The 20,720-nt window shown below is 45.5% G+C and overlaps 3 protein-coding genes across 5 annotated transcripts; 2 read left to right on the top strand and 1 right to left on the bottom strand.

Annotated features, from left to right (window-relative positions):
* Nucleotides 1–86: 86 nt before the first annotated feature.
* On the top strand, nucleotides 87–4,288 carry LOC102702793 (phosphatidylinositol 4-phosphate 5-kinase 6). Of its 2 annotated transcripts, XM_015842370.2 has the most exons (8): nucleotides 87–1,521; nucleotides 1,911–2,078; nucleotides 2,189–2,354; nucleotides 2,439–2,555; nucleotides 2,642–2,835; nucleotides 3,083–3,174; nucleotides 3,278–3,332; nucleotides 3,664–4,288. In XM_015842370.2, exons 1-8 carry the CDS (start codon nucleotides 200–202, stop codon nucleotides 3,953–3,955), a joined length of 2,406 nt encoding a protein of 801 aa, XP_015697856.2. In that variant the 5' UTR covers nucleotides 87–199; the 3' UTR covers nucleotides 3,956–4,288. The 2 variants fall into 2 exon arrangements, with proteins under 2 accessions (XP_015697856.2, XP_040384848.1); XM_040528914.1 differs by having other exon boundaries at nucleotides 2,189–2,555.
* A 668-nt stretch (nucleotides 4,289–4,956) lies between these two features.
* Nucleotides 4,957–7,800, bottom strand: LOC102702508. Its single transcript, XM_040529120.1, has one exon. It carries the CDS (start codon nucleotides 7,750–7,752, stop codon nucleotides 5,116–5,118), a length of 2,637 nt encoding a protein of 878 aa, XP_040385054.1. The 5' UTR covers nucleotides 7,753–7,800; the 3' UTR covers nucleotides 4,957–5,115.
* Nucleotides 7,801–15,672: 7,872 nt separating this feature from the next.
* Nucleotides 15,673–19,886, top strand: LOC102701949 (L-galactono-1,4-lactone dehydrogenase 2, mitochondrial). 2 transcript variants are annotated; one of them, XM_040528773.1, is made up of 7 exons: nucleotides 15,673–16,327; nucleotides 17,072–17,322; nucleotides 17,437–17,619; nucleotides 17,769–18,171; nucleotides 18,845–18,985; nucleotides 19,363–19,398; nucleotides 19,486–19,886. In XM_040528773.1, the coding sequence occupies exons 1-7, from the start codon at nucleotides 15,728–15,730 to the stop codon at nucleotides 19,531–19,533; spliced, it is 1,662 nt and encodes a 553-aa protein (XP_040384707.1). In that variant the 5' UTR covers nucleotides 15,673–15,727; the 3' UTR covers nucleotides 19,534–19,886. The 2 variants fall into 2 exon arrangements, with proteins under 2 accessions (XP_040384707.1, XP_040384706.1); XM_040528772.1 differs by having other exon boundaries at nucleotides 19,363–19,886.
* The last annotated feature ends 834 nt before the right edge of the window (nucleotides 19,887–20,720 follow it).

Genomic DNA, 20,720 nt, shown 5'->3' with positions numbered 1-20,720 from the left:
CCACCCCGACAACTTCTCCCAGCCTCCAACGCTCCAATCCCATCTCCCTCCTCCCCTCCCCGCAAAAATGCAATCAATCCAAACACTTCCCCGCGCCACCGATCGCCAGCCATGCACAGCCTCGCCCTCGCCCCGCCTCCGGCCACGCCGTCCTTCTGACCCTGCCGCGTTGAGCTAGGCTCCGAGGACGCCACCCACCATGGCGACGGGGAAGAAGACGAACCAGCTCCCTCCCCCTGCCAGCCGGCTGTGGGAGGCGGGCATCCGCAAGCTTAAATACTCTACCATCCTCCGCGGCTCCGTCGTCCCCTCCTCCGCCGCCTTCGACGGAGCCGCCGGCGCCGGCGCCATCAACTCAGCCGCCTGCGACCCCGCCACCCCGGGCGCGCTCTCCGTCAGCTCCTCTACCAAGTCGAACACCATCTACCAGTACAACGATGACGACTGCGACGACACTGACTCTGTGCTCGACGACAACGACACCGACGATGACGAGGAGGAGGTGGCGCTCGGCGAGCCCAGCCACGCCGAGCAGCTGCTGCCCAGCGGCGACTTCTACCAGGGCGACCTGCGCGGGGAGCTCCCGCACGGCGCCGGCAAGTACCTGTGGACGGACGGCAGCATGTATGAGGGCTCGTGGCGCCGCGGCCGCGCGTCCGGGCGCGGTAAGTTCTCCTGGCCGTCCGGCGCCATCTACGAGGGCGACCTCGACGGCGGGTACATGCACGGACAAGGGACCTACATCGGCGAGCTCGGGGACACGTTCGCCGGCCTGTGGGCGAACAACCTCCGGCACGGTCGCGGCACGCAGGCGTACGACAACGGCGACGTGTACGACGGCCACTGGCGCGACGGCCTGCAGGACGGACACGGCCGGTACATCTGGCGCGGCGGCCACGAGTACATCGGCACGTGGAAGGCCGGCGAGATGCACGGCCGCGGGACGGTGATATGGGCGGACGGCGACCGGTACGACGGCGCGTGGGAGGACGCCAAGCCCAAGGGGCAGGGCACGTTCCGGTGGTCCGACGGCGGAATGTACATTGGTCTGTGGTGCCAGGAGTGCGGCGAGACGCAGGCCAGGGGCGTGTACTATCCGCCGTCCGGTGGCCCGGCGGTGCCCGTGCCCCGGGAACCCAAGGAGGAGATCACAAAGCTGATCGAGGAGCTTGAGATGTGCGAGGGGAAGACGGTGTCGCTGCTGCCGTCGCAGAAGGTAGTGACATGGCCAGGGGTGGATCCCGTGATGAAGAAGCCGGTGTGGAGGCCGCCGGAGGTTGGCGCCGACCATGGGAGGAGGTCGAGCGTGAACAGGAGGAGCAGCGTGTCGTCCGACCTGGACTGCCTGGGTCTGGCTGAGGTGGAGGAAGGCGAGGAGGGTCGCAGCGACAGGTCATGGCTGCGGACGCCGTCGTGTATGCGTGCGCCGGTGCCGCCGAGGCCGGGGAAGAAGCAGGGGGAGACGATCTCCAAGGGCCACAAGAACTACGAACTGATGCTCAACTTGCAGCTGGGTATCAGGTAGTACAATGCTTTGTTTCCTGTCTGACAATGTTATTACAGATAATGTTATTTGTTGTTTGGGTCTGTCTTCGGTGCATTCTACTAGCAATAGAATTTAATCGACACTGTTGATTTTTTTATTGGATGACTATAATTAAATTATACTACCAACAGTATTAGGTGTAGTAGAAACTTGAAGGGATAATATTGTCCTTTTTATTATAATATTTATTGTAAAAAAACAAAATTACAAAATATTACTAATCAATTAATTAATAAAGTAAAAAAATCATTTTTAATCAATGACTGAGATTAGTTCTATTGGTTGATTTCTTAATGTTGATGCAATGCTCTTTTCAATCTGATTAATCGGAAATTATTCTTGTTCATGTTATTTTGCATTGCAGGCATGCAGTAGGAAGGCAGTCAGCACCTACTTCGTTGGATCTTAAAGCATCAGCATTTGATCCCAAAGAGAAGGTGTGGACAAGATTTCCTCCTGAAGGATCAAAGAATACTCCTCCACACCAGTCATGTGATTTCCGGTGGAAGGACTACTGTCCGTTAGTTTTCAGGTCTGTACATATGTATCTATCATCTTTTACATAAGAGTGACTTCATTCTATTATCCTTTGCTGGAATCTTCCAAAGTGGTGTTATTTTTTATGTATGATTTTTGCCTCAGGACTTTGCGTAAGCTCTTTGACGTCGATCCAGCAGATTACATGATCTCCATCTGCGGGGATGAAGCACTGCTGGAGCTTTCATCTCCTGGTAAAAGTGGAAGTTTCTTTTATTTCACCAATGATGACAAGTACATGATTAAAACAATGAAGAAATCAGAAGTTAAAGTAAGCTCCATCCTTCCTTGTCAAGCTAGTTTAGAAAAGATTCAGCATTTCCTGGAATTTATACTTTTTTTTTGTTATGATCAGGTGCTTCTGAGGATGCTTCCAGCCTATTATAAGCATGTCCGTGCTTTTGAAAATACTCTAGTAACTAAATTTTTCGGTCTGCATTGCGTTAAAATTACAGGAGCTATTCAGAAAAAGGTTAGCATACTATGAACAATTGATCAGCCTGTAAAAAGAATGCTGAAGCCTGATAGTTGCTCAGATTTTGTTACCATTAAGTACAGGTTCGGTTTGTTATAATGGGGAATCTTTTCTGCTCCAACTATGCGATCCACAGACGCTTCGATTTGAAAGGATCCTCACATGGTCGCACGACGGACAAACCCATTGATCAAATCGATGAAACCACCACTCTGAAGGACCTTGATCTCAATTTCATTTTCCGGTTAGAGGGAGCATGGTTCCAAGACTTCTGCAGGTAATTTTGCTCTCCCAAATTGTATGCATAGGATGCTCCCCTTTCTCTATTTTCTAGTACTACTTGTACTAGAAATTCATTTCTCCAAAAGTTATCCCTAAGTTGCATGCATAGGATGTTCCCCTTTCTCTATTTACTACTTGTATTAAAAGTTACTTTGTCCAAAAGTTTAGGTTCCATAGCCAATCTGTACCACAGTCCAGACATTCTTAAACATATGCAAGGAATCATTTGTTTTTCATACCAGGCAAGTGGACAAAGATTGTGAACTTCTGGAGCAAGAGAGAATCATGGATTACAGTCTTCTGGTTGGCATTCACTTCAAAGACCGATGCAAAGATATGTTCACACCATAATTATTGCATTGAAATACTTTAGTAACATTTTTTAAAGAGATGTATATTAAGTCATGGGCCTGAAAAAACATTTTTCATGGTGACAGACAGCAGTGCTGACAACGAGACACCTCAAACTGCTCCTGAAGATGAGGATAAAAGGTATAGTGTGTATTCATTATGTATTTGCCTGTAAAACATTTTTATAGTAGGCTAATTTCAGTTAAATACAATAAGAAATGTGATGATTTTTTCATCCGATCTATTAAACTTCTATTCTGGAATAAATTATTGAACGGAAAAGAAGAAATGTCGACTGCTTTCATCTCAAGAAGCTCTATTATTCAGGACACCACTAAAGAAGCTTTCATAATAGCAGTTTCTAGTACAGTGCCTTCTTGCACTGACTAGCAGCCTATGTATTATGTACACTTTAAGAGTTAATACTGAAAAATAATGACTTCAAAGTAACACGTTACTTATAATTTTTCAGAAAAGCTCCAGGCAAGCTAGGGATCAGCATGCCCTCAAGGGTGGAGAACGTTGTGAAGAACCCTGATAGTGAATCCCTGCTCATTGGTGAACCTACAGGAGAATTTCAGGAGGTTATCCTGTTCTTTGGAATCATTGACATTTTACAAGATTACGATATCAGCAAGAAGCTTGAGCATGCCTACAAATCTATGCAATATGATCCTAACTCCATATCGGCTGTTGACCCCAAGCAGTACTGCAAAAGGTTCAGAGACTTCATTTACAGGGCTTTTACTGAAGATGTACAGTAAATACTGCATTTTGATATAATGGAACGCTCTTTACGGAAGAGAGCATAACAATCAGCTGATGGATGTTTTTTGGGCTATTTCCAGGACTTCTTTGTAGGTAAGACCATTCATTCATTCTATTGTAGATGGTAATTCGTAATTAGTGTGACAATTTGCCCCTCTGATGGGTGTACAGATTTTGTACATTTTTTTTTCCAAATATTCTCAAGTGTAATTAGATGTAGTGTAATTGTACTCATGTTAATTGGCATGAAAAGGATGTAGAATAGAAATTGCTGATCATGTAACAATTCTTTCAGTTTTACTTATTTCCTCAGCAAAATGGTTGTTATGAGAGCAATGCTTAATCAATTTAACCTAGTAACCTGTATTGCTTTCTTTTATAGAAGAAATGGCTTCCAAAATTCTCCCCAAGATAATTTGAATATTTTAGTCAACCTACAGCATGCTATTTCAAACAACCACCAAGTGTACAGGCTATGATAGATTGATATTACAACGATGAGTACAAGAATTGCCAAACATTGACTAGATGCTATCAACAGATCAAAAACTACAATGTACAGAAATATATGTAACCTATGTAAAGTAAGACTATAAGAGCTTTTTTAACATCTTTAAAAGTATGTCGAGGTAACATATTTTTCAGTGTAAAATTTTGGTACCTTACACTAAGGTGGTGTTTAGTTGCCAAAACTTTTTGACAAAAACATCACATCGAACATTTGACCGGATGTCGGAAGGCGTTTTTGGACACGAATGAAAAAACGAATTTCATGGCTAGCCTAGAAACCGCGAGACGAATTTTTTTGAGCCTAATTTTTAGCACATGTTGGTTACTGTAGCACTTATGGCTAATCATGGACTAATTAGGCTCAAAAGATTCGTCCCAAGATTTCTTCCATAACTGTGCAATTAGTTTTTTGGTTCATCTATATTTAATGCTTTATTTAGGTGTCCAAAAATTCGATGTGATGTTTTTGAAAAAAAAAATTTGGGGAACTAAACAAGGTCTAAATTTTTTTGAGATTTGCTCTAAGTATGGTAGAAAAAACCGTAAAGTAAATTCAGAAACAATTGTGAACAGAGAACTACAATATATACAAATCCCAGGATCACCAGTCATCTGGGATTGGGAGATGCAGACATGTCGTCAGGTTCTACAGATCTTCAAGGGAGAAGCAGCGTGTGAGCCTCTCCCCCAGCTTGTCCATGATCCTCTTCATCCATCTCGCCACGCCAATGGACGCCACAACCAGAACAACAATGTATGCAGAGACACCGATGACCAATGCCAAGATGTACGCAGACGTCGTCACCCTCCTGCAGCTCCCGGCGGCGTAGGCGCCCATGAGGCCAAACAGGTCCAGTATCATGGCGGCGTGCAGCGCCAGCAGCGCCGGCCGGGTGTTGCTCACCCTCTCGATCAGCAGCAACACCATTATCACCAGCGACGCCATGAAGGAGGTCGCGTTGCAGTAGAAGAAGACCTTGTAGCGACGCGGATAGCTGCCGAGAAGGACGGGGTCGCCGGGGGTGTGGACGCTGACCTGGCTCTCGTCCCAGAGGCCGCCTGGCGGGTTCATCGCCGCTTGGTAGGCGACGGCCGCCGCGAGCGCGGCGAGGAGCAGCAGGTACTTGGGCAGCTTCTCGTCCCACAGGTCGCGGCCCTGACTGTCGCCGGCCGCGTGCGGCAGCCGCTCGCCGGCGTCGTCCTCGAGCGGCACCAGATGGGCGAGGAGGCTCTCCACGAGACGTCGCAGCGACTCCGACACGACCAGCGCAACCTGGAACGCGATGCAGAGCAGAACGGCGAACACCAAGACGAAGACGTAGATGGACGTCTTCACGTTCCTGCAGCTGCCGGCGGCGAAGGCGCCCATGAGCCCGACGAGGTCAAGGATCACGCACACCCGCAGGGCGTACGACCGGATTCCTCCCGCCGAGAGCTTCCTGTTCACGAGCAACATGATGATGGCCAAAGACGCGACGAACGCGGTCGCGTTGCAGAAGAAGAACGCCAGGTAGCGGCGCCGGTAGTTGTCGTTGAGCACCGGGTCGCCGACATGGCCGGACTTGCCCTCCTGCCAGAACCCACCCGGAGGATTCATGCCCGCTTCGTAGGTGAGGCTTGCTGCAAGAATCGCAACGAGCAGCAAGAGCTTTCGCCTCTTCTCCAACTTCCACTCCTCTTCTTCTTCCTCGACATGCTCCTCCAGCTCAAGCAGATTCTTGAGCCATCCAGGAACGCATTGCTCCAGCTTCTCCCTGACCCGTTCTCGCCATGTCGCCCATGTCGGCGACACATCGAGCATGAACACCAAGACATGGACACCGACATAGAGGAAAACCGGCAGGACAAGCACCGAGACGTACACCGATTTGGACGCTTGCCGGCAACTCCCGGCGGCGTAGGCGCCGATCAGACCAAACAGGTCAAGAATCATGGCGGCCTGCAGCGCGCAGTACTTGATCCCCTGTGTGCTGATCCTGTTGCTTAGGAGGAGGATGAGGATGACCAGCGAAGCGATGAACGCGGTGGCGTTGCAGTAGAAGAACACCATGTACCGCCGGTGATATGTGATGTGAAGGACCGGGTCACCGGCGAGGTAGTGGCGGTGACCGTCGGTGCCGTCGCTTTGCCAGAAGCCCCCCGGCGGATTCAGTCCTGCTTGGTATGTGACGCTCGCCGCAAGAATCCCAAGCAGGAGCAAGTACATGCGAGATTTCTTGAGAAGAAGGTAGGCGTCGCCATTGCCTTGGTTGGACAGCGTGATCTGCTGCTGATTTTGCTGCTCCAGTTCATCCGATTTCAGGCACCTTTGCAGCGTTTGTCCAGCTTGATGGAGCCAGTTCTTCACGGGCTCGCACACAAACACCATGGCCTGGATGGCAATGTAGAGCAGAACGGCGACCACCAACGCGACGACGTAGATGGAGGTCTTGAAGCTGCGGCAGCTGCCGGAGGCGAAGGCGCCCGTGAGCCCAACCATTGTCGCGCCCACGCACACCCAGAGCGCGCTCGACCGGAACCCGTGGCGCGACACGGTCTTGCTCATGAGCAGTATGATGGTGACCAGCGACGCGACGAACGCCGTGGTGTTGAAGTAGAAGAACACCATGAAGCGGTAGGGGTATTTGCCGCGAAGCATGGGGTCGCCGGCGAGGTGGTCGCCGGCCTGGCTACCTAGCCAGAACCCGCCCGGCGTGCTCAGCCCGGCTTGGTACGCCACGGTAGCCGCCAGAGTCGCGAAAATGAGCAGGTACTTGCGCGCGCGCTCCACCAGCACCGGCGCCTCCGGCGCGCTCGCCTCCGCCGTCAGGCCGTAGAGCAGGACATGGGCGGAGACGTAGGAGCAGACCAAGACGACGAGCACGAGGATGTAAGCGGACATGGCCACCTCCCTGCTGCTGCCGGCGGCGTAGGCCCCCATGAGGCCGAACATGTCGAGTATCATGGCGGCCTGGAGCGCCCGCAGCCACCACCTACGGCGGCACAGGTAGCGGACGAGGAGGAGGTTGACGATGACGAGGGAGGCGACGAACGCGGTGGCGTTGCAGTAGAAGAAGGCCTTGTAACGGCGGGGGTACGTCACCTGGAGCACCGGGTCGCCGGCGAGGCGCTCGGGCCCGGCCACGTTGTCGGTCCAGAACCCGCCCGGCGGGTCCAGCCCCGCCGTGTAGGTGACGGTGGCGGCGAGCGTGGCCAGCAGCAGCACGTATTTGCGCAGCTCCCAGAGGAACGCCGCCTCCTCCGCGGCCCGTGAGGTGGCCGGCGGCGCATCACCGTCAACCATAATCAGGTCTAAAATCTGAACTTGTGAAGTGTTTGCTAGTGAAGTTCTTTCTTTGATACCAGCTCCGAGCACTTGAGTAATCACTGATTTTAATAGCGATTGTTCCCGCGTTTGGGAAATTTCTTACCGACGCGTGGCGTGGAGACTAATGTCATGCCAGTTTCACGACCTGACAAGTGACAAGAGTCGCTGCGCTCCATTTTTGTCCCGATTAGGGCGGAGGACGACGAGTGCAGAGTAAACTACGAAGCGTTTTTGTGTGATGCATGTGGAAAATATTGCATAATATGATCTGTTGTATATTGTATTAGTCCTTACGGGTCTATTTATAGGGTTTGGAGTACAAGATAAATATTCTATCGTATATCTCTAGGATTTTATCTTTATCTCTAGAATTTCTATTGAACTCCGTTATCTCTAACCGTATATATGTATTTCTAACATTCCCCCTCAGTTGTAACGGGAGCGAAGCGAACGATTGCGACTGGATTTGAAATCTTGTGTTTCATCGTCTTTTCTTCTTTGTTTCTCCATCATCGATTGCATCTCTGATGGATAGTCCTCCACTTTAGTAACTGTGTCTCCTTCAGTGTCATCTCGGTCCTCCACCTTGGTGACTGCGTCCCCTTCTGTGTCGTCCCTTGTCTCTCTCCTCTATTTTCTCCCGCAGTCATAGCGGGAGTGTCATGGATGAGTCCCGCAGTCATAGCGGGAGTGTCATGGATGAGAGCGATGACACGGACGCTTTTGACTGGAGTTGTCTAGGATGATTTGTTGTAATTTTTGTCGAGGTAGCCGATCATGTGATAGCCGTGGTCGTTGTAGACATGGTAGTTGATGTAGCTACATATAACCGAAGGCGAAAAAAAATTTAAAGACGGAGCTGCGATTATAGATGAGGCATCTTGCAGATGTCAGAGAGGATGCCATTGGAAGCGTCTTGCATATGTCAGAGGATGCCCTTGGGTCATCTTGCAGATGTCAGATAACGCTGTTGATGTTGGGTCACCAATTTTTGGTTATACTCCGTACGCCATATAGGAGGTCACCACCGTAGTGATGCCATGTTGATGCAGTCTTTGCCCGTCGTAGATGACACGGTCGATGCCGTCGTCGATGAAACTTCTTGCAGAGATTTCTGTCAGAGAACGCGAGATGAATGTCCATCGAAGCGGCGGCGTGTTGTTCCCATGTTGATGTAGACTATCGGCGGTGTTATTTCAATGCATGTTGATGGTGGATGTGGAGACTTGGTGAAAACGTCGGTTGCTTGATGTAGTGATTGCTTGTTGGTTGATCGATGTCACCGCACCTTTGCTTTTGCCGCTAGAATTTGGGAGGTTTTGAAGCTAGAAAAAACTAATCTAATCTAATCTAATCTAATCTAATCTATAGATGATATATGGTGGCTAAAAAAATTGATCCAATACTAATTATTAGGAAAAATCTAATCTAGGAATAATATATGGAGCTATGTAGCTAATTGACAAAAAAATAGATGCATGCACTGTGGTTGATGATCGATGGTGCTGTCGCTTGATTTCTCATGGATGGACGCCGTCTTGCATCGAGCACCTGGCTCGAACTCCCCGGGCGGAGGCTTTTTGTGCTGGAAATCGAAGCATAGCTTCTGTCTTTGCTGTTGAACCGCAGGTGCCGGCAAGCATAGGCTTTGCCATTGAACGCCCGGCACGAACATCTTGCCGCCAGCGTTGCTCATCGGTCATTCACAGATTGACGATGGGCTGGCGTTGTTGTCTTCGTGATGATCGGCCAGCCATTGAATCGATTGGATGGGCTCGCCGGCGGCGGGCTGCCGCCGGCGCGCCAGCGTTGACTTAAATTCGACAGCTAGTGTTAGGATCTAGGTTCTGATACCATGTGAAAAATATTGGATGAGAGAGAAATCATATGATCTGTTATATATTGCATTAGCTCTCACGGGTCTATTTATAGGGTATATAGCAGATAGAAACTTGGAGCACAAAATAAATATTCTATCGTATCTCTCTAGGATTTTATCTTTATCTCTAGAATTTCTATTAGACTATGTTATCTCTAACCGTATATATCTATTATCTCTAACCGTATATATTTATATATCTAACAATGCATCCATGGGCTCCGGCCGGTAGGCAGCGGCAACAAAATCACAGGAAATTTGCGCGTCGCTGCGGCTGCGCACAGGACAAGGAAATTGCACCCCCGCCGCTGCGCGTTGGGAGCGCGTCGTTGCCTCGTCGAGTTCGCGGAGGATTTTTCATGCCAAGTTCTCAGAAGAGTAGTGGACTGCAAGACCGAGTCTGTGCTTGCTGATTTCGTCGCGGCAAGAACTGGAGAACCACCGAGGACGACACGGGAGACGAGACTGGTACACTTGTGGGGGTTTGCTAGTGTTGACTGCATTGACCGACTTGTTCACATGCACGTACACATAGCATAACACGCTTGACCGGTGGTGCAACCATTGAGCTTTTTCCACGTCATGGTTCAAATGGTGCAGCAAATTTTCTTTCCTTGGTTCAGAGTTAAAACGATTCGTTTCTTTTTTCTGCTTTCACGTTAGTATGTAATCTGTGTACACAGTGTACTCTTCAATTTTCGCTGGTTGGGTTTCATAGATATGTGGCTGCGACCTGACGCCAATAACTAGAAAATGAGGAAAAGTGACAGAATGGTATTTCTTTGCTATCCTAGTTGGATGAATTCGAGTTTATGCAAATGGTCTATTATTGTGGAAATTGAATCAAACTTCTCATTCCATTGAGTTTTACCTGGCTTTCTAGCCCTAAGGAGTACATGGAGAAGTTACATAATTGTTCCTCAAAAGCTATAGTATAAGTGGTAAAAGTCTATTATACTAAGTGTCTATTTAGTTTGGAGAAAAAAGATTTAGATTTCTAAGGATTAATTCCTATAAAAGTTATTTGATTTATAGGAATGAAGCATAGAAAAATCAATGAAAATTTTTCTTTCCTACAAATTGTAGAGAGAAAATATATAAAAATTTTCATCCACTCAAACCTTTTTTAAAAAATCATATGGATGGATATATGTCTGCATTTCTATTTCTCTGTTTTTCATATTCCTCTGGGTTAAATTGCTCCAAGCAGAATAAGCTATAAACCTCAAGCTTGAGCTATTATGTGCATTTGATTGATGGTCCCCTCGTTGTAATTATCGGGGATATCCCTTCAAAGTGACATAACGTACAAGGTATCACTCATGACCATGGACCAAATACTCCCCCTCCCCCAATGACCGCTCAATATGCCCTTGTTTAGCTTGCCCTCACTCAATCGGCAAGCATGAGTACTATATTCTGCACTTGCTTGTAGAATTTCGGCCAAATAGGAGGGGAGGTAGGATATCATGCTCCAACAATCTAGCTTGTGCATGCCATGGTTCAACGATTTATGTTTTCTTTGTTGAGAGTAAAAAATGTGTTCCCATAGAAGAATTGGAATCGGATGCGTACACTCGTCTATAATACAAAGGCAGGAAATATTCCTCTATACATTGATGAGGATTTCTTTTAATTGCTTTTGCTGATTAGCACGCGCTGGTGGCTCTAATCAGAGGTGGGGCCAAGATACGTGACATCAAAACTTTCTAATTTCGGCTCAAAATTTTCAAATCCAAATTAAAACTCTCGGCCTCAAATTTTAAACTTTAAACCTCATATTCGGAACTTTCAGCTTAAATCCACATGTCACCTGCAATTAGTTATCATGGAATCTTGTTAGATATCAAACTTAATTATCATATTACCTCCTTGCAAAAAATAAAAAAAATAAAATACACTTTCATGATCATGCACTAGTTTAGTCTGTTCGTGTCAGGTAAAAAACATGCAAAGATCATGCATGTTTCATCATGGTCCATATAATTCTGTTTGCACTGTTGCATGATCAGTGAAACGCCCAGGTTCCTCTTTCGTACGTGCGTGCAACTGAAGACTGTTGTGTACATGCACGTATGAAAACAACAGCAGCGAATAAAAATTTACATCAGGTAACAATTTCCGCAAGGGCGAGCTGTCGTAGATGCATAGGAGACAAAAAAAAAAAAGGGTCCAAATGCTAGCTCTTGACAGTGCACTGGCATTACTGGGATTGATCAGCAGCACATGGTGTGATTTGTTCACAGAAAATTCAGATAACAAATTTAGCTGAACACTCGCATGGGCAGCCACGGCATCAGTTGAACGAGCAGTGACACTCGATCAACGCTCGATCTCGCGGACCACCGGCTGCTGGTCGAGAGCGTATTGCTCGATCTGGCATCACAAAGCGGCGCGCAGATCGGGCAGTATGATGGAAAGGGTGGGAGCAGTGCATCATCCCGAGCTTGCCCGCCGCCCTCCACGAAATCCTCGAGCCGCACCCCTGCGCAGCTCCTGCTCCGTCGTTTCGCCCAGATTGGACTGGACTGGTGCGGAGCCTCGATGGCCTTCACCAAGGAAACGGCAGTCTCATCAGGGCAGTGTTGGCGCGGATTATATGAGCTCAAAGCGCCAATTCCTCGAGCGCGCATTGAGCATTTATCCGGTGGGTATAATGGACGAACGCCCATGTTCATCTTAACCCATACAAACGGATCTGTATCCTAGAAAATTTATATATACCAACTTTTAACATGTTATTTTTTGTACATAGATAGTTCATTTCTTATGTACAGAAAAAGTATACATCGAAACAAATTTAATATATGAAGTATCTAGTATAAAAATATATACATTAAAAATATTATATTAGAAATATGTATATCTAGAGATTATATGCTAAAAATTGTATATAAAAAGTTGGTATGTATATAGGGGTGATGTGTGTTTGGTCATTCGTTTTATTTAAAAAATTTATGTAAATATGCAAAAATATAAGACATACTTAAAATACCAATAAAAATATTAATACTATATAATTTTTTTAAATAAGACGAATGATTAAACATAAATTTATAAAATTAATACTGTCAAATAAAAAAATGATAAGAGCATGCAGGAAGTTATGTTATAGCGGTTCAGCGGGTGTTCGACGGCGCTGCTACTCATGAAGCCACTGCGTCAACACTATGGCAAAAATTTTAGTTTTTCTTTTTTTTTTCTTCTGACCAAATATAATGGGCTGACGCTATCGGCCTACCAGACGGAGCTTATAGGCTGCAGTCGGCTCGCTAACTTAGCATGTGGAGAATCTGGCCCAACTTCTTTATTGATTCGACAACTGACTGACTTTATTTAGTGCTATAATTATACCAGGATGTAGCTTAATGAAATTAGTCAATCTACGGATATAGTCCTGAATGTACTAATCACAAAAAAATATGCTGATTTGTCGATGCATTACTGTCATGTGCATCAAAACAGTGATAAGGAGAAACTCGGTAAATTGATATATAGACGAGATATACCGGCAAAGCTGTATCAGTAACAGAACATAAACCAACGTAATTAAGCAACACCAAAATGGTTCAGCTCAGCTACCATTACTTGGCAAAGCAACAAACCGAACCATCCTCAGACAGCTCCTTGTATCATGACTTTGAACTCTTCGAAGTCGATCATTCTATCGCCGTCTTTGTCGAAAACGTGGAGCATTCTCTCACACTCCCCATGGCTAGCGTCCTGTTGCAAACCTAACCTCGCCATCATGTTGTGCAGCTCCATGGGGCTTATGAATCCGTCGCCGTCGCAGTCGAACACGCTGAATGCTTCCTCTAGCTCTTCCCAGTTCGCATGCTTCTCTTCCAGCAACGCGAGAGCCCCGTCTACCAAGTGTCGCTCCTTGCCATCCTCATTGACGCAGAGCCCAAGCTCTGCCATTACCACAGCAACATCGCCATGCGTGAGCTCTGTTCTTGCTCCCTTTTCAGAATGCTCACATGATCGGCATCGGCACTGTGCACGGTGGTTGTCGTTGAGAAGAAAATTCAAAGGTAGCAGGAACAACTTCGTTATTTGAAGGAGCAGACTTCTAGTGAACATGTCTACAGACAAAAAAAACAGTGACAATAGTGTGGCTGCAACAAAGAAGAAAGACAATGTTACGAAATGCACGAAAATTTGAGCTACTAACACCGCATGAACAGAGTGATTTCTCAGATTTATAGTGTACGCGTCAACTGATTGGTCATTTCTATTATAAGTTTAAAAGGCATGAAAGTGAGGCAAGAATAACACCGAAAGTTCAGCGAAAATTGGCCAAAAGTACAAAGTGGGTTGAATGGCTGACTGCAAAATTAACTATTCGACGTACACAAAAGGTGATTAGGTACTACTACTACTTCAGTGCCCATTGCTCTGCAAGTTGAGCGGTTGTCGTAACAGACAAACAGCTTGAGTTACCCGAATGCAATGAAACCGGGATCTATACGCGTCTTCGTAAAACGTTAATTGATAGGAGCCCCTCTCGAGTGTATTTTATTTTTATCGAATGGCTATGATAAATTATACTATTAATATCATATTAGAAGTAGCAGAAATTTAAAGATATATTATTGTCTTTTAATTGTGAGCTACATTTTTGTTTGTCAAAAAATTTAAATTACAAAATACTACTAATTAATTAATTAACTAATTACTAGAACAACTTTTTAATCAATGGCTCAGATTAATTCTACTGGTAGTATAATATTATTAATAGAATACATCGGAGAAGGGCCTAATACTAAAGCCCAACAGGGGCAATGGGAAATCAGGAAATCACAAGCTTATGCGAACGTCGAGTCAAAATTGTCATACCAGTTTGTAAAGTGTTCATTCTTCAGTGTGAAATCATGTGAATACTGAAGAGGTCCAAAGTTGGGCTATGATTTTTACTTCGTTCATTCATATTTGTTAAAGATACGATCCAAATTATAATAAAAAATATATTTAAATTATGTTATTAGTTTATAAATATGACTTCTAGTATTTTTTTCTTTAGGACTTACAGAATGTCCTAATAAACTTTATGCATATAAATTTTAGACATATAAATTTATATACATACATATATATACACACAAAAAACTCTATAAAAAATCTACATGTATATAAATATTATATATACACAAAACATTATAAATATAAATTTAATTTAAAAAATTTATGCACATGCAAACTTTATACACATAAAATAAAAAAATAAATTATATATATATAAAGTAAAAAAATACTTGTTTTTAAATATGTTCGTGCGCGTGCACCAAATAGCCTTTTCGCCTCAAGTTGCCAAAACCTCAGGTTGCTGACCGGTTGGGAACTTTTTTAATTTTTAATTTTATTTAATAAAATTTACAAAACTATATTTTCGTTTCTAAAATTTATAAATCTAACCTCCTGCCACACTAATAAAGTACTAAAGGGTGGAAAGATGACATACTGACATGACAGACAGCGGGGAGAGAGACGGGGACGGACAATGACAGCGCAATGGCAGTTTTGCAGTTGGGTCGGCAAATTGCTAAATTGCCACGCACGCATGAGGACGGTCAGATAGTGAATCAGACGATTAAACCACGGTTTAATACATATATATATAACATATGTAATTATTTAATCATAAATTAACCGTCGCTATTTTCTATCCAAGAAAGCTAATTGACCTTCCCAGGCTCGGGCGTTTTTTTTCAATTTGCCTCCTTGCCACACCTTGCCACCCTTATAGTGGATGGCAAGAAGCTAAAACGCAAAAATGCCCAACCGCCGTCAGCAGCCATCCCTGGCGACCCTCCCACCGTCTGTCACGACCATCTTTCCGCCCTCTAGGAGAACGGCGGGAGGCTAGATTTATAAATTTGGGAAACAAAATTATAGTTTTGTAAATTATTTATTAAATATACAAATTTCTGGGCCATGTCATGCTAGTTTCGGCCCACTGAAATTTCGTTATTAGGCCTTTAGCCAATATGGGCTTGCAGCTTAGGGGGATTCTGACGAGGTGGCTGCGTTTCGTCCCGTCCCATCCCGGTTCTGCCGCCGGCGAGCGACGAGATGCGGCACCTCCTCCTCGCCGGCCTCCTCCGCCGCCGCACCTCCTCCCCTTCCCACCATCTCCACCTCGTCAGGGCGCTCTCCGCCTCGTCCCCGCTCCCGGCCTCCGACGCCAACCTCCGCAAGTACGCCGGCTACGCGCTGCTCCTCCTCGGCTGCGGCGCCGCCACCTACTACTCCTTCCCGCTTCCGCCCGACGCGCTCCACAAGAAGGCCGTCCCCTTCAAGTACGCGCCCCTCCCCGAAGACCTCCACGCCGTCTCCAACTGGAGCGCCACTCACGAGGTCCACACCCGCGTCCTCCTCCAGCCCGACTCCCTCCCTGCCCTCCAGGACGCGCTCGCCACCGCCCACAAGGAGCGCCGCAAGCTCCGGCCCCTCGGGTCCGGCCTCTCCCCCAATGGCCTCGCGCTCTCCCGCGCCGGCATGGTCAACCTTGCCCTCATGGACAAGGTGCTCGACGTCGACGCCAAGAAGAAGACTGTCACCGTGCAGGCCGGCATACGCGTTGCGGAGCTTGTCGACGCGCTCCGGGAGCATGGCCTCACGCTGCAGAACTTCGCGTCCATTCGGGAGCAGCAGGTCGGCGGCATCATTCAGGTCAGCTCTGTAACCTCTATTGGAAAAGGGGGGGGGGGGGATCATTCTTGAATTTTGCTGCTGTCTACTATAGTGATGTATTGGAGGATCAATTGTAAGAAATTAATGTGTTTACCAGTCGGTACAAGTTATAATTGGCAAGTTCGCTGGATAATGTACTAAAATTTGTTTCAGTTAACAGCAATAGGGCTTTCACAAATAAATTGGTTTATTGGTGACATGGTGAGGCTTTCTGATTAGAAAATAGTCATCCAACAAAAAGTAACAAATCAAAGGAGTCACGGTTATCTCTTCTCTACAATCTTGTGATTTTGTTCTGCGTTTAACAGGAATTGGTGGAAATTAGAAATGCTTTCACTGTTCATTCTTAACATGACATTTCATTCCTATATACTGAAAGTTTTCGTAGTTATTATTCTTTCTTCTATTTGGACAAGAAGTATAACTTTTTTTATTTTGTCATTCCGTTACCTCATATATGTTCCTTGTATGGAATGAGTGGCTACCTTATAAGCATTAGCGAGTATGCTGTTGAAATGATTGAAATAAGATCTACTGTATGTTGTTTCCTTTGATGAAAGTTGGCTTAAGCTTGTTAGGGAAGGTGTGATTGAGGCTTTGGTGGAGGGGGTATAGAGAACTATTATTGAAACCAGTAACATTAGATGGGACTTAACATGCAGTTCAGGCCATGTGCATTTCTGTACAGCTAACTTTCAGCATCCATTTCATGATTGATTGCAGGTTGGTGCCCATGGCACTGGTGCAAGATTGCCACCAATTGACGAACAAGTTATTAGCATGAAATTAGTTGCCCCTTCCAAGGGGACAATAGAGTTGTCAAGGGAGAAGGATCCTGATTTATTCTATCTTGCTCGCTGTGGACTTGGTGGTCTTGGAGTTGTTGCAGAAGTTACTCTTCAATGTGTGGAAAGACACCAACTTATTGAACATACTTTCGTTTCCAGTGCAGATGAAGTCAAGAAAAATCACAAGTACTTCTAACTCATTCTGATAATTAAAAATGGATGTCTGAAATTGGTTTGTTTATCAGTTTTTTCATCATTTACTGGAGAAAACTGACTTTCTTTCGACCTCTCCTTTTTCAGGAAATGGCTCTCTGAAAATAAACATATTAAGTACTTATGGATTCCATATACCGATACAGTTGTTGTTGTCCAATGCAATCCTCCTTCAAGGTGGAGAACTCCAAAGTTTACCTCAAAATATGGAAAGGATGAAGCTATACAGCATGTTCGTGATCTTTATCGTGAGTCATTGAAGAAATATAGGTACTGCATCAACAATATGCACTGCATTCAGATCATAGGTTTATGCACTGATCTGCACAATGGGACTTTTTTTACTAAATATTCTAGCTTTACTCAGCAATAACATTCCATTAGTTTCTAGCTAATGTAATCTTGTAGATGCTTTTCAGAACTAAAGCAGAAAGTAATGACCCAGAAGTAGATCAGCTTTCATTCACTGAGTTGAGGGATCGATTACTTGCCCTTGATCCTCTAGACAAAGATCATGTGATCAGAATTAACAAAGCAGAAGCTGAGTATTGGAAGAAGTCAGAGGGCTATCGGATGGGCTGGAGTGATGAGATATTAGGCTTTGATTGTGGTGGGCAACAGTGGGTTTCTGAAACCTGCTTCCCTGCAGGGACCCTAGCAAAGCCTAATTTGAAAGATTTAGATTATATGGAGGAGCTGCTGCAGTTGATTGAGAAGGAAGATATACCTGCACCTGCACCTATTGAGCAGCGTTGGACTGCCCGCAGCAGGAGTCCCATGAGCCCAGCATCAAGCTCTCAAGAAGATGACATATTTTCATGGGTAATTTGCTCTACGCGTTACCTTTTTTCATTTTATATCAATCAATGATTCTTTGTTGCCACCATATACGTCAGGTTGTTTTTATCTTGTGCTGCTAATTTGTTTTCTGTTGTAATTAATAGTTGGTAACTTAGTTAAACTGTTGATCTGGACGATTGATATACAAGATGGCAGATAGTTACTCTGCCTATACCTTTAGCATTTCTGATTGTAAATATATCTTCATATAGATATAGGTAGTCTTTCTTATAATATATTATGACATATTTAAACAATAGAAAAAGAACCTGTGGATATTTGCTCTCATGGGTTCTGCCACATTGGTTGCACTTGGAATTTGCTAATTTCAGCATATATGTAGTTCGAAGGAAGCCCCCATTTGATTCAATGGTCTTTGTGACATGTATGAAAAATCTTTTCTTCAACTTCAATATAGATGATCTGTCAACATGCTCTGCAGCATCTACTGTGTCATTTCCACAATTTCTAAGGTATAAGCCAAAATTGAGCAATATTTAATATGCTAGGCAATTTTTCTCAAGATTTTCTTCTCAACACTGTTCATGTAACACTGATGTTCTTCTTTGAGAAATGTCACAAAACATTATGCAGTTTCACTCTATAGCCTGTAACATTAATGTTAGTGACCCAATTTATTATGATTAATGTGCAGGTTGGTATAATAATGTACCTCCCAACATCGGATGCTCGCCAAAGGAAGGAAATCACAGAGGAATTTTTTAATTACAGAAGTATGACGCAAACAAATCTATGGGATGGTTATTCTGCATACGAACACTGGGCCAAAATTGAGGTGCCAACTTTCACTGCTTGCTGCAAGATCTAGGCAGCTACTGTTTAGCGTATGTTAGTATAGTTTATTGATTAAGAGATGGTTGAAATTAACATCAGGCATGTTAATTTTGAAAGAATAGCCTCCTATCTTGCACGCATAGCAATATACTCCCTCCGTTTCGCAATGTAAGAATTTCTAGTATTGACTAGATTCACATGAATGCTAATGAATCTAGACACATATATATAAATTATATGCATTCATCAATGAATGAATTTAAATAAGGATAGAAAGTCTTACAATATAAAATGGAGATAGTAGCATGATACCACTGCCCGGTCAGCTTTGTTTGCAATGTGACATACGTACTGATCAACGTTTCTTTCTCTATTTAGGTTCCAAAGGACAAGGATGAACTTGCTGAACTCCAGGTTAGATTGAGGAAGCGTTTCCCAGTAGATGAATATAACAAAGCACGCATGGAGCTTGACCCTAACAAGGTTCTTTCCAATGCAAAGTTAGAGAAGCTCTTCCCAGTAACGGAGGCTGTTCAACATGCCAAGTAAGGTTGTTCTGATTGTTGACATGTTTGAAGAGATGTCGCGGATACTCAAATCAATAGCGAAAACTACAATTTTGTTGGTACCTGGTGGTTTATATTACATTACTGGATATGCAGAATTAAGTTCTTTGTAGTGGTGAAGGGTTGAGTGGTCCCCCTCTTGGGTCAGTGCTTAGTTTAGTCAGTACACAGTACTGAATTGACGTGTTTGTTGCTTCAGGCTTATCCCTGGATTCATACTTGGAAAACTCCCTGGTCTGTTTTGTATCGAGAGAAATGGCATGTACACCAGCAGAAATAAAGTACGAGAAAAAACCATTTGATGCTCTTCAAGAAAGTAAAGATTTAGCCTGTCTATTTTTCTGTCTCTATTCTGCTCCAAGCCTAATTTGCTTTTATAAAACCAAAGTGTTTGTTTTTATTCTATAAAGATCTACTGGTGCTTGCATTTAGCTCATGTAGAACTGTGATTGGTGGAGTTCAACAACGAAGAGTAGGCTGAGTAGTTTGGGGCGTGTTTCGTCCGTTATTAGTTGAGTTTTCTATCCTACGGCGTACGAGCTCAGTTTACTTATTTACTTATTGGATTGACAAAATCATCTGCATCGAATCTACGGCTCACGAGCAGAATCAACGCTTGAGCCTACCTTCGCACACCTCCGTTACTCTTTAGGAGGCATCCGCCCCAGATAAAACTACCCACCTCGCAGTGTCCCGCCCTGCTCAAATCCTCCACCGCCTACGATCTCCTCCAGCCCCACCGCCTGCCATCTGCTCTCCTCCATCGCCGCCTCAGTCACCGCGTCCTTCGCCGCCTCGGCCCTCGCCTCCGTCGCCCACTCCGGAAGCTGCCTCCGTCGCCGCCTCGCCTCCTTCGCCCCCTCCCTCTCCGCATCGGCCGCTCCCTCCCTCTCCGCATGGGCCGCCACCTCCATCCCCGCATCGGCCGCCGCTTCCGTCGCCCACGCCAGACGCCGCCTCGGCCCCGCCAGGCGTCCCCGCCTCAGCCGCCGCCTCCGTCACGATCTCCGTCGCGATCCCCCTCGCCGCCCGGAGAACGGAGGAGCCCAGTCGCACGTCCTGCCTCGGTTAATCTCCGGCGCCGTCGTCATCGCCGCCGAGAAGCACGGTACGTACGCCGCCCACGTTTAAACTATAACCTTCTACCTCCTTCCGCTGTTTCTTCGATCA

Source organism: Oryza brachyantha, chromosome 11, assembly GCF_000231095.2.
Source record: "Oryza brachyantha chromosome 11, ObraRS2, whole genome shotgun sequence".
NCBI lineage: Eukaryota > Viridiplantae > Streptophyta > Magnoliopsida > Poales > Poaceae > Oryza > Oryza brachyantha.
This window is presented reverse-complemented; position numbering and strand designations above follow the sequence as displayed.